Source organism: Phocoena phocoena, chromosome 15 (assembly GCF_963924675.1).
Source record: "Phocoena phocoena chromosome 15, mPhoPho1.1, whole genome shotgun sequence".
In the NCBI taxonomy this organism is placed as follows: domain Eukaryota; kingdom Metazoa; phylum Chordata; class Mammalia; order Artiodactyla; family Phocoenidae; genus Phocoena; species Phocoena phocoena.
This window is the reverse complement of record NC_089233.1, coordinates 57,980,253-57,992,884: the sequence shown is the minus strand read 5'-3', so window position 1 is coordinate 57,992,884 and position 12,632 is coordinate 57,980,253. Positions and strand designations below refer to the sequence as shown.

Below are 12,632 nucleotides of genomic sequence, written 5' to 3'. Positions count from 1 at the left end.
TTGCTTGAAAGCTTATATTTTCTTTGGCAACAAATACAGGCTTGCTTTGTTCATTTTCAAGAAAATATCTACCAGATATCCAAGTCTAAATAACCATAGTTTTTACCTCTTGGACCTCCTAAAAGGGCCTCAGGGACCCTGGCATTGTGTGGACCATACTCTGAGAACTGCTGCTCTAAGGAGCTGTCTGCCCTTGCCCTTTCTACCAGTTCAGTCCCATCTGATGTCCTTCTCCACTGTTGCTCTGAGTGTGCTGTCAGTGGTTGCTCCACCTCAGCCTAAGCATAAAACTAAGCAAAAAACTTCAAGTCCTCCGTTTCCTTATCCACATATTCAGCCTGTCAGTAAGTTCTATGAGTTTTCCCCTCAAGAATATCTCCCCAATCCTCTTCATCTTCAACTCTACAGTTATTTTAAGAACCACCAACCATCCTCTCTTTCCTGGGCCACTGTAATAGCCTTGAAATTGGCCTCCGGTTTTTACCTTTGCCCCTTGCCCACCTCTCACTCACTTCTTATCTTATTCCTTCTGTTTGCTATGTTTCAGACATGCTGATTTTCTTCATGTTGCTTGGACACATCAACTTCTAAAGTCTAAGACTTTAAGACTGTTATTCTATCTGCCTGAAACATTGTCCCCCCAGGCTTTTCACATGGCTTATCTCTCGCCATTCTAATCTTTTCCAAAACTTTCTGGGGTATCTCCCCACCACCTGTTGTACTACTACATCACATTCCTTTAATTTCTTCCCAGTATTCATCACCATGTGAGTTAACTTGTTTATGTATTTATTTAATTGTTTGGTTAGACAAGAAGTATGGGGTAGATGAAAGGTTCAGGCTGGAGACATATAGTTAGGAATCACCAGGATATAGATGGTGTTGATATTACCAAGAACTTTTGGAGTAGAGTCTTTGGCCTAAAGCCAGGTTGGAGAGTGAAAAGGTGAGTGGGATGTGAGGAAATGGAGAAAACCGAAGTCTTCTGTGGAGTTTCAGAGGAGAAAGGGATAGGTCTGATAGTAGCTGGAAGGAGAGTTGGGATTTAAAGTTTTTTGTGTTTTGTTGTTTTTTGTAAAATATGTGATACTTAAAGAGATTTAAGTCTGGACTTGGAAGTTTCAGATGAGACGGAGATGTTAAATATTTGAGAGATGGAAGGAAAAGTAGGTAGATGTATCTATTTTAGAAAGTGGGAATTTGAGAAATTTTTGTCTGAGTGCTGAGCATAAGCAGGGAGGTGGGACTGGGTGGTCTGAAATAGAAATTGAGAACTAGTAGTAGGACTGCTGGCAGAATCGAAGCACCAATACTGGAACCAGCCTACCCAATGTTGTGAATTTCTCTAGCATGGCTTGGTTTTCTCTAGACCAGGGCTTCTTCCAGGGAGTTCCATGAAAAGGCAGAGGGGCAGGTGAGTTTAGAGGATTGGCAGGTGTGTTTGTAAAATGATGTAGTATGAAATCTTAAGTTGAATAAAAAGGCTGATGGATTGGTAAAGAATCGCCACTGTATAGACTGTAAGGCCCAAAGATGCATAGACCATGTCTATTTTGTTTACCATTGCATATTTAGTGGTCTCTTGCACATAGAAAGTACTAAGGAAATCTTTGACAAGTGAAGGAGTACTGATTACATACTATTAATTTCTTCTTTATATATAAATTCTTTTAAAAATCTATATTTTTTCTCAAATGTTTTATAGTGATTATGATTATTATAAATTACTTTTTTCTGTTCTTTTCAGGCCAAATAGAATAATGAGACTTCGTTTCAATCATTTTGCTACAGAGTGTAGTTGGGACCATTTATATGTTTATGATGGGGACTCAATTTACGCACCCCTAGTTGCTGCCTTTAGGTAAGCTCAGTCATATAAATACTGGTTAACCATTGTTTGATTTCTGCATTTATGTATCTCCTAGATTGTATTCTTACTGGATTCACCTTTTTTATCACTTAAAACATTTACTTCATGGAAAGAGTACTAGTTATGGAGTCCTATCACTTGTGTGCTAGTCCTAACTTGGTTTCCTGTAGCTTCTGGGTGAGTTTTTGGGCAGAGTACTTGACCTCTCTTTTTAGTTTCCTGATCTATAAAGTTGTGATAGTAGTATCAAATTTACCTACTTCTTGTGGTGGTGGTGAAGTTTACATCTAAAAATGTTTTGTGAGTAATATATCGAATATATTATTTCTGTGAAAAATTAAATCAGGAACCATGTTCATCTTGATCCTTGTTGTGTTCTTCATTGCATAGGCATTCAGGAGTTATTTGTTGAATTCAGATATAGCTCTGTGTGTGTGTGATGTGTAATTATGTATATACCTTAATATGGGTGAGGGAAAAGTTTTGGAAGAGTAAACATAAAATGAACAGTTGTTACCTGTGGAGAATGAGGAACATTCCAGTTACGTGTTGTGATTTTTTTCCTACAGTATATTCTGTGTTTGTTGTTAAACAGCTTAACACCAAATACTTGGGGTGCTCTGAATTGTTTTGACATTTTACTTTTTATTAATAGTAAGTAGCTGTGTTGTTTATTATATTTTGACCACATGCAAATTCAAAACTGTTTTATTTTTCTTCCTTTTACTTGATAGAGGATTTTTAAAATATATTTTTTCTAAAATGCATATCCTTAGAGAGTCATAGTTGTCAGCTGACTTTCTGGATTTCTTTCCCTCAAATATTTGATTTCCCTGACTTTAAAAGAAATCAATTCAACAAATATTTTTTGTATTCCTCACATGGGGCTGGTTGATGTCTCTTGTAGGTGAGGAGATAACAGAGTGAACAGAACATGAGGAGGCAAAGGACAGCTGAGATCAGGGAACTAATGTGCCCTTGTATTTCTCCACTCTCTTTGGCTTAGAAATCTCTGCAACATGTCTTTGAACTGAGAACCAAGGCCATTTTCTGGGTTTTAGAGATTCACTTAGAGGGCCAAAGAACAGGGTGGGTAGGCCATGCTAAGCATCAAAATATTGGCTACATGTTGGGCATATACATCTTTATGCCAGAATTTGACTCATACCTTGTGTTATAGCAAGAGGCACCCCAAACTTTAACACAGCACAAAAACTATCTGTAGTATGATGTTATCATGATAATAGTACTTGTTGGAGGTTTACTTGATACTGCATTTGTTAATCAAAACTCATGGAGTCCCCTCTTTATGTGCCAGGCACTTTGAATCAGCTTGCCAGTAGCCCTGTGGGAACATCTGCCAAGAGGGTATGCATAACCCTGTAGTTCACCCAGACTGTGTATTTAATGAGCAGACATGTGAACCAACAGCAACCACAAAACAAGCAGAAGGGTATAACTGTTTTAGTCAGTGACTTTTGAGAGAAGCCACAGTATATGTACAGACAACAGGAGGATTTTTAAGCTTCTATAAAAAAGTTTATTTACTGAAATGTATAAATTAATGCATTGATTGTGTTAAAATTTAACCTATGAAATAATTGAGTGTGCATTTTCTAAAATCATAGTGAGATAATGTATGTTTAATAATTGAAATTTACCTGAAACACAGAACCCCTGAAGCACTGATGTGCGGAAGAATTTGAAAATAACTGTTTAGGTCATAAGGCAGTGTCACAAGATGGGGAGCTGAGGAGTGCTGTTGGGTCAGGAGGACTTTGGATAGAGGAATCAACCCAGTGGTGATGTGCTGGGGGCCCAGAGTGGAGTGAGCCTGGCGGCAGAGAGTTCAGCCAAATAAAGAAAAAGAGAGCCACACAGGATTCAGAAGATTTGGACTTTTAATCTGCGTTCTGCCCAAGGCTTTGCATGAGTCTGAATAGTTCATTTAAGCACTCTAGTCCTCATCTTCTGAAGCCTAAAATGAAGGTGTTGTACTGTGTTTTCTCTGGGTGTATTGCAGTCCATGAAGTTTAATTTGACTCTGAACTGGTTGATCACATTATCTTTTATATGCTGAAATTCTGAATAAAATTTGTTTAACAAACAGAGTTCCATTACTGGACAAATTTGAGAACCACTAGAGCAAGTCTCTTCCAGCTGCACAACATTATGACTTTGTGGTGCATTCACTTCAACAAATGCATAAGTGCAGCACTTTTGTGGAGTACCTGCTCGCTCTGCTCAGATCTGTTGGTAGGGAGATGCAGAGGTGGTAGTGGTGATAGAGCAGGGAGAATAGTTTTCCTCTCTGAGGAAATTCTTATTCCTTCTAGAGGTTTTTGTTGTTGTTATTTTTAAGAAAGTCAAATACTGATGAGGCATTTGTTTAGGCTGTGATGCAGAGCTGTTAGAGGAAGTCTTGTGAAAGCGGGAGTCAGCCTGTCCAGCACCCCATGGAAATCGTGGTCAGTTTGTGGCAGGTAATCAAAGGCAGGCACCTCTTTTGTGGCTGTGGACCCTCCTTCACCACTCAGAAGTATAGATGCTGTTTGGACCCATCCCCAGGCTCCTAACCCTGACTTTAAAAATCTGGCTTACCTTCCACATCTGTCCTTGCATGTATAGTTTTGCAAGGAGAGAGGTGTGTCAAACTGAGGATTTGCCAACTATGTAAACTTAACATAGTGTAGTTGGCAAAGTCAGACTGTGCCCCAGGTGTGTTCAGAGAGCCCATATCTGTCTGGGACAGTTATGTTGAATTAAGACAGTATCTTTAGTTCAGTGATTTTCAGAAATGGTTCTAAACAATGGTACTCTGTGTTTACAATATAAGATTATGAATAACCCCAGGGCAAGCAGTTCTTGATTTTCTCAAGTTGAACAGCTGGCTGCAGCCTAAACTGAGCCTGCATTTATTTACCTGCCTAGGGGCAGGGGACAGGGTGGTGGAGGCAGCTCAGGGTGACAGTTGAACGGCAAGCCTGCAGCATCACTTTCTCACCCACACACTTTCTATTGCCTTGCACACTGGGTTGAGGTTTATATTCATTTATTCTGTACAAAGTTTATTTTTGTCATAAAGCAGTTGTTTTATTTTCACACTGGGAAAAAGCACGTTCTGAAGCTGTCACAAGTTTTTGAAGTGAAAAGAAGCAAATGCCTAAGTCTCTCTGACAGTAGGGAAGCTGATCCCCTTTCTCCAGCAACGTGGTCATCTAGTGCAGGTGGCCCTCCCACTCCTTCTGACTCTCCATCCTTTCTCCCTCCACCCATTCTGCCATTCGTTCTATACATTTAAATGTCCCCCCATATAAATAATAAATACCATTAGCCATCTCTTATTGAGCACCTACTAGTGTGAGATGCTATTTAAGCCCTTCACATGCTTTAACAGTTTGATTCTCATTACATTGCTGTGAGGTAGATAGGATTTCTTTCATTGTGCTTTTGAGGAAGCTAAGGCTCAGAGATGTCAGTGACATGCACAGGCTTGTGGAACAAGAATTGGAGCTCACGTCTCTGACCCTGAAGCTCATGCTAAGATAACAAAGAGTGTCCTACATGTGACTGAATCCCCCAGTCCTTTACTGTGCCAGTATTTCTTACGGCAAGATTGCTTTTGACATACGTGTTTCTAGGTGGCCCTGCTCTTGCAAGTACTTACCCCTCATCATTTTAGGGGATTCTGGTATATAAAACTGATGAAAGCATGATGATGGTTGAAACCTTCATTTAGGTCTGTGATCAAATGTCATTTCTTCCAAGAGTCCTTCCCTAAATGCTCTTTCTAAAGTAGCACTTTCTGTTCTTTTACTCTGTTTTATTTCCCTTCATAGTATTTACCTCTACCTGGCATTATATATACACACCTGTGGGCCAGGGGTTGGGGGTTCATATCTAGGCTTATTCTTTCTCTGGCATGAACTCCAGTAAGGGCAGAGACGTCTTCACTGTTGTATTCCTGGTACCTAGAACAGTGCCTCACTTGTTGTAAGTACTTAGTATTTGTTAGTTGAATGCATAGTAGAAAATGCTTCACCGTTTTGCAACCCCTAGTTCTGCCTGCATATTAAAAACTTGTTGAATGAAAATCCCATCCCTTCTTCCTCCTCACACCCTGCTTATATGCTCTTCCACTCATTTTTATATGCACTTGTATAAATACACATAAATGTACACATATACTAGGCCCATCGTCTTGCAGCTTGTTTTTTTCCCTACTCATCAGAGTGCCTTGATGAGCGCCTTGTCAGTCCTGCAGACCTAACGTATGTAATGACTCATTCATCCAGCTCCCCGATGACCATTTAGGTGGTTTTCAACCTGTTCTCATTCTGAATAGTGCTGCGGTGAGGATTCTTATATATTTGTGTATGTGAGCAAATGTTTCTTCTACTAAGAAATAGAATTGCTAGGTCATAATGAATGAGCATTTGAGATAGTCATCAGCCCAAAAGCTTGTGCTTTAGGAAAGAAAAGAGGCCCGTGTGGCTGGGGTTGAGCAAGTGAAAGGAAGAGAGTACAGATTTTCCTTGGCTTATGATGGGGTTATGTCCTGATAAACCCATTGTATGTTAAAAATATTGTAAGTTGAAATGCATTTAATACACCTCACCTACCGAACATCATAGCTTAGCCTAGCCCACCTTAAATGTGCTCAGAACACTTATATTAGCCTACAGTTGGGCAAAGTCATCTAACACAAAGCCTATAATGTTGAATATCTCATGTAATTTTGAATACTGTGCTGAAAGTGAAAAACAGAAAGGTTGTCTGGGTACAGAGTGGTTGTACATGTATTGGTTGTTTACCCTTGTGATCGTGTGGCTGACTGGGAGCTACAGCTTTGTGCTGGTGCCCAGCATCATGAGAGAGTATCAACAGCATATCGCTAGCCTGGGAAAAGGTCAAAATTCTAAGTACAGTTTCTACTGAATGCGTATCCCTTTTGCACCATTGTAAAGTCAAAAAATTGTAGGTCAAAAAACTGTAAGTCAAAAAATTGTAAGTCAAACCATTGTAAGTCGGGGACCATCTGTAATAGATGAGACGTTTGTTCACTGGATGGGATTGTGTGTGTGGAAGAGATTGCACAGGGCCTGGTAAGGAGTTAGGCTTTAACTGAGTGAGATGATGGTCGTACTGAACAATAACTGGGCAAAAGATAGGAGCATATGAAGAAAAGCAAAAGATGCAAGTAAACATAGGAAAAACGATTAACCTCAGAAGTATAAGAGAAGCTCAAAACTACAGGTTAAAAAAATCACTTTCACATATTAAATTAGCAAAACTAAAGTAGGACTGGTAATTCTCCTTGTTGGCGGGGTTAGGTGGGATGGACACTTTCATTCTCTGTCGGTGGGATTTCAAGTCACCATCTCTCTTCTGGAAAGCAAATTGGTATATGGATTAAGAGCCTTAAAGCCATCATTTAGACCCTTTGACTTGGTAATTCTTTCTCTTTGTAGACACCCAACAGATACTATTGTGGGCTGAGCTCTGAGTAAGCTTCTAAAAGTTCTGAGGGAGCTCTTAGAGACATAGAAATGCTTATGGTATATTACCTGTAAAATAGAATATGATATGTAACATGGTATCAATTAAACAAAGAAAGTACATCAGAATGCTAATAGTATTGGGATGATGGATGTTTGTATATCAAACTTTATTTCTATTTTTACTTTTCATGTCTTTCAGTGGTATATGTTTGGTATCCATCAACTCATAAAGTTTGTTACTTTCTGTGATTGTGGAGGTTTACTCAGTTTTTCAAAGGAGTATTATAAAATGTTTCACTTAAAAAAAAAAAGAATAGGGTCGTCGGTTTCAAATCTCATTTAAAATATAACCTAGGGGCTTCACTGGTGGCGCAGTGGTTGAGAGTCCGCTGCCGATGCAGGGGACACGGGTTCGTGCCCCGGTCAGGGAAGATCCCACATGCCGCGGAGCGGCTGGGCCCGTGAGCCATGGCCGCTGAGCCTGCGTGTCTGGAGCCTGTGCTCCACAACGGGAGAGGCCACAACAGTGAGAGACCCACGTACCGCAAAAAAGAAAAAAAAAAAAAAAAAAAATATATATATATATATATATAAAACCTAGAATAGAGAAGAGCTTAGCAAAAGATTCAGATCTGTTCCTGTGCATTTATCACAGGAATTTGGCCCTCTTCCTATAAGTGGCTTTTTAAATTACAAGGGTGAAATCCAGTTGAATTTGTGTTCTGTCACCATGTGATGTGTCTATGATTATGCTTCCCTTTATAAGACATGTGTTTTCATTTCAGCGGCCTCATTGTTCCTGAGAGAGATGGCAACGAGACTGTCCCAGAGGTCGTTGCCACATCAGGTTATGCCCTGCTGCATTTTTTTAGTGATGCTGCTTATAATTTGACTGGATTTAATATCACTTACAAGTAAGATATTTAAGTCTAATATTTGTGATTTTTTTCAGAAGACTGTATACTTTGTTTTAACAATAATAATGACTAACATATTGAGGGTTTACAATGTGCCAGGCATTATGCTAAGCAGTTTGCATGAATTTTCTCATTTAAAGTTCTTTTAAAAACTCAGTTACAGCCACTGTTTTTCTACTTCTTTTATAAATGAGGCAAGTGGCAGGAAAAGATAAAGTAAATTGTCAAAGCAGTGGGACCAGAGTTGCAACCCAGGTCTTGCTGCTGTTGAGCGTCTCCTGGAAAAGAGGGGCATTATCCATTCCTGCCAATGGATAAAAACTTTGGAGGAGTTTGCTAAGTACAATTTAACAAATATTAGTAGTTTTCATGTACTCAGTAGTTGGCCCATTGATGACAACTTAGTTGAGGTTACAAAGGAAATGTAGACAGACAGACTCTGGGCAGCTTTTGGAATTTGTTGCAGTAGGAGAGAAGCTAACTTCTGTCTTTTCCTTTTTTTCCTAAGAAATGTTTATTTTCAGAAGTAGTTAAATTCATACAATGCCATAAGCAGGGGGTCTGTGATAAAGAACTTCTGTGGCCCATAAAACCTAAAATATATATTATCTGGCCTTTTACACAATACGTTTGACAACTCCTGGTATAGCTGATAACCCCCATGTGTAACCTTTATACTGGGTTCTTTTTCTTGCCCATTTTCTCAGGATCTCAGTAGTCTTTCAACCCTAGTTAAAGCCATCTTTATCTTGATTGGTATGGTGATTCAGTTTTTCAGGTACCCAAGGTTTGTGACTTAGCAGCCTGGGCAGCTCATCACAAGCCTGGGTTTGAAAAGTAGGCATATGCATTTATTATATTATATTATAACATAGATTATAAAAATACTATATACACATACTTATAAAATTTTATTATAAATGTATCGTGAACTGACGTTAGGGTGTAGGTGTGAATGTTAATTAGCTTGTTTTGTAACTGATTCCTGATTTTCTGGCATGCTTTGCTACAAAATTCCTTTTTAGTTTTCTTTACACTCTTACAGTATCTTGCTAATCCTGTTATCCCCCCTTTTTTAAATCAGAATTATGTCTTTTCAAAGTGTTGTCAATATCATTGTCACGTTACTATGCAACACTTTATGGTTAAACTCATGTATTAAGTTAAACTACCCCTCCCTTTTCTTGCATCTGAGATGGGTAGATAAACTTGCTAAGGAATTTAATACACACCAATCTGAGCAATAATCTTAAGCAAATTCTGTAAACTTTTAGAGACTATCCAGAGGAATGAGGATGGTAGTGTATTGTTTGCAATTTGTTTTATCCTTTTCTTCTCCAGCCTTGCTAGCATGCATTTGGCAATTTTATAATGCTCATCATTTGTGGGCTACCAAGAATTAGGATAGTCATCCTGTCCTTAAGGAGCTAAGCCTGGATATTTTGCAAGAATCTCTTCTCTTCTTGTAATCTCTTTAACTGTCTCTTCTTATGAGAATCCAACAGGTTTAATTTGATTTTATTACTTGCCCTAGTTCTGCAGGGTTGAGTGACCCCATTTAGGCTAAATGGTAAGTACTGCAATTACGCTTGTGAATGAACTGGCTAGACAGTGAGATTTCTTAAGCCTTGTGTAGGAGGAAGTTCTGCTAAGTTAATCAAAATGTTGCTTTGTGTTGATTTAATTTCCCCCCACTATTTTTATAGTTTTGACATGTGTCCGAATAATTGCTCAGGCCGAGGAGAATGTAAGATCAGTAATAGCAGCAACACTGTTCAATGTGAATGTTCTGAAAACTGGAAAGGTGAAGCATGTGACATCCCTCACTGTGTAAATAACTGTGGTTTTCCTCATCGAGGCATCTGCAATTCAAGTGATGTCAGAGGATGCTCCTGCTTCTCAGAGTGGCAGGGTAGGAACTTCTTTGTTTCTTTTTTTTTCTTTCAATTTACAGAATGTTTCTAGTTTAATAAGTTGTAGATTGACTTTATTCCTAATATCTGCACCATTTATGTTAATCAAATATCAGGAAGCGTTTAAATTTTCATATCTCTTTATTCAGCTTCTTACAGATCTTTGAATTCATAGATGTATGGTTGTGGTCTCTAGAGATGTGGAGCAGTTTAACAGTCTTTGCAGTTCATTCATGAATTTAGAGAACTTGGTCTCAGCCATAAGACATAGAGAACCAAGCTGGGAGGTGGAACAAGAGCTAATAATAATGGTCTCTCCACAGAAACTTTCAATAAACTCAGAGAAAATTGGGGTTGATTATACAGTAGAATCCTAAAGCAGTCAGTTATTGGAATTATCTGCAGATACAGATTATTAAAGAAGCCCTTTAGCAAATTCTTCAAGGGGTGGGTGATAGCAGCTGTTACTGATTTAGTTTTGGGGTTTTTATTTACCCCTTTCTCGAACACATTTATTTTGAATTTCCAGAAATGTGCTTGTTTAGATGCTTTAGTTTGTTCGGTTTGGCTGACATTGAGCAGTTAAATAATTGAAGTATTTGACTACCTACCACTTTGCAAATGTTGGAGCAGAAGCCAAACCTCTCAAAAAAGGAGTTTCTTGATTTTGGAAATGGATAGTTTGTAATACTCCCAGGACTAGTCTTAACATTTTAGCTCTAAAGTTTTTTTTTAAAATTTATTTATTTTTGGCTGCGTTGGGTCTTCCTGGCTGCATGTGAACTTTCTCTAGCTGAGACAAGTGGGAGCTACTCTTTGTTGCGTTGCGCAGGCTTCTCATTGCAGTGGCTTCTCTTATTGCGGAGCACAGGCTCTAGGTGCGCCGGCTCAGTAGTTGTGGCGCACGAGCTTAGTTGCCCCACGGCACGTGGGATCCTCCCGGACCAGGGATCGAACCCATGTCCCCTGCATTGGCAGGCAGATTCTTAACCACTGCACCACCAGGGAGGTCCCTAAAGTTTTTCATTTGAATTAATAATTCCTTTGTATACTCTTTCCTCTGAGAGCTGCTTAAGCAAGTATTTCATTACTAAAAAATCCTAACCTAGATATGGTCAGGTTTTCATTAGAAAGTATGTGATTTTGAATTTTATTAGAGATTACCCTTGGTTACTACCTTTGAGTAAATTGAAAGCACAAATTAAAGGGATATGTCTGATATTTAGATGCTAAAGGAAAGACTGTAAATATTCTTTAGATAATTTGTTGTATTTAGATGATTCAAACTTGAAACGCAGTAGTTTTCTTTTTTTTTTTTGTCCTTGCTGCACTGCATGTGGGAATCTTAGTTCCCCTGACCAGGGATTGAACCCAGGCTCCCTGCAGTGGAAGTGCAGAGCACTGACCATTGGACTCCCAGGGAATTCCTGAATTGCAGTAATTTTAAAGCTGCATTTTGTGAAGCTAATTTATTATGTTTTATTAGGTCCTGGATGTTCAGTTCCTGTACCAGCTAACCAGTCATTTTGGACACAAGAGGAATATTCTAACCTAAAGCTCCCCAGAGCCTCTCACAAAGCTGTGGTCAATGGAAATATAATGTGGGTTGTTGGAGGATATATGTTCAACCACTCAGATTACAACATGGTTCTAGCGTAAGTTGTTTTAAAAATTTTTACAAGAAGCTTACTTTTCCATTTTGAAAATATTTAAAGTAGAGATAAGCAAAAAGAAAAGAAATCATTAGTAATTGCATTCCTGAAGAAAATCTCTGTATTTTAGTAGTTGTATTCTAGACTTTTGGGGACATATTCTTAGTTTTTGAAATTGGGAGCCACAAAGAGTTCATTGCTGTAATAAAGAATAACTCATCTTTTCCAGACACTGTCTCTCAGATTTTGTGTTAGATATATATAATAGGTTCTATATAAATAGGGGATTGCTTTGCCCCTTAATTTAATTAACATTTCTGTAGGTTAAATGGCTTGCATTTATAGTTTGCTAGTGGAAATTATGCCATTCTTTAATACTTCCCAGGGTTCAAGGTCTTTTGCTGGTTCCATGCTGCTCATCCTGAAGGGAGAGTATGTTTTCACAGTGGAATTAGCTATGGAGTTTGACTACGGGGAGAAATTTTTGAACACCTACTGTTGTGCTGATTTTGTGCCCTGGAAAGTTTTTCTAAACATTTTCTACCAATGAAGATTGTCAAAAATCAGCATCTGGGGCTTCCCTGGTGGCGCAGTGGTTCAGAGTCTGCCTGCCGACGCAGGGGACGCGGGTTCATGCCCCGATACAGAAGGATCCCACATGCCGTGGAGCGGCTGGGCCCGTGAGCCATGGCCGCTGAGCCTGCGCGTCCAGAGCCTGTGCTCTGCGACGGGAGAGGCTACAACAGTGAGAAGCCCGCATACCGCAAAAAAAAAAAAAA

General features: G+C 39.1%; 1 protein-coding gene across 1 annotated transcript in view; it reads left to right on the top strand.

Annotated features, from left to right (window-relative positions):
- The window catches only part of ATRN (attractin), a 172,477-nt gene that overhangs the window by 50,100 nt on the left and 109,745 nt on the right, over positions 1-12,632 (top strand). The window contains exons 3-6 of the mRNA XM_065892394.1: positions 1,748-1,861; positions 8,157-8,285; positions 9,995-10,200; positions 11,688-11,856. Of these exons, the coding sequence (XP_065748466.1) occupies positions 1,748-1,861; positions 8,157-8,285; positions 9,995-10,200; positions 11,688-11,856 (618 nt within the window). The remainder of the gene's footprint in view (positions 1-1,747; positions 1,862-8,156; positions 8,286-9,994; positions 10,201-11,687; positions 11,857-12,632) is intronic.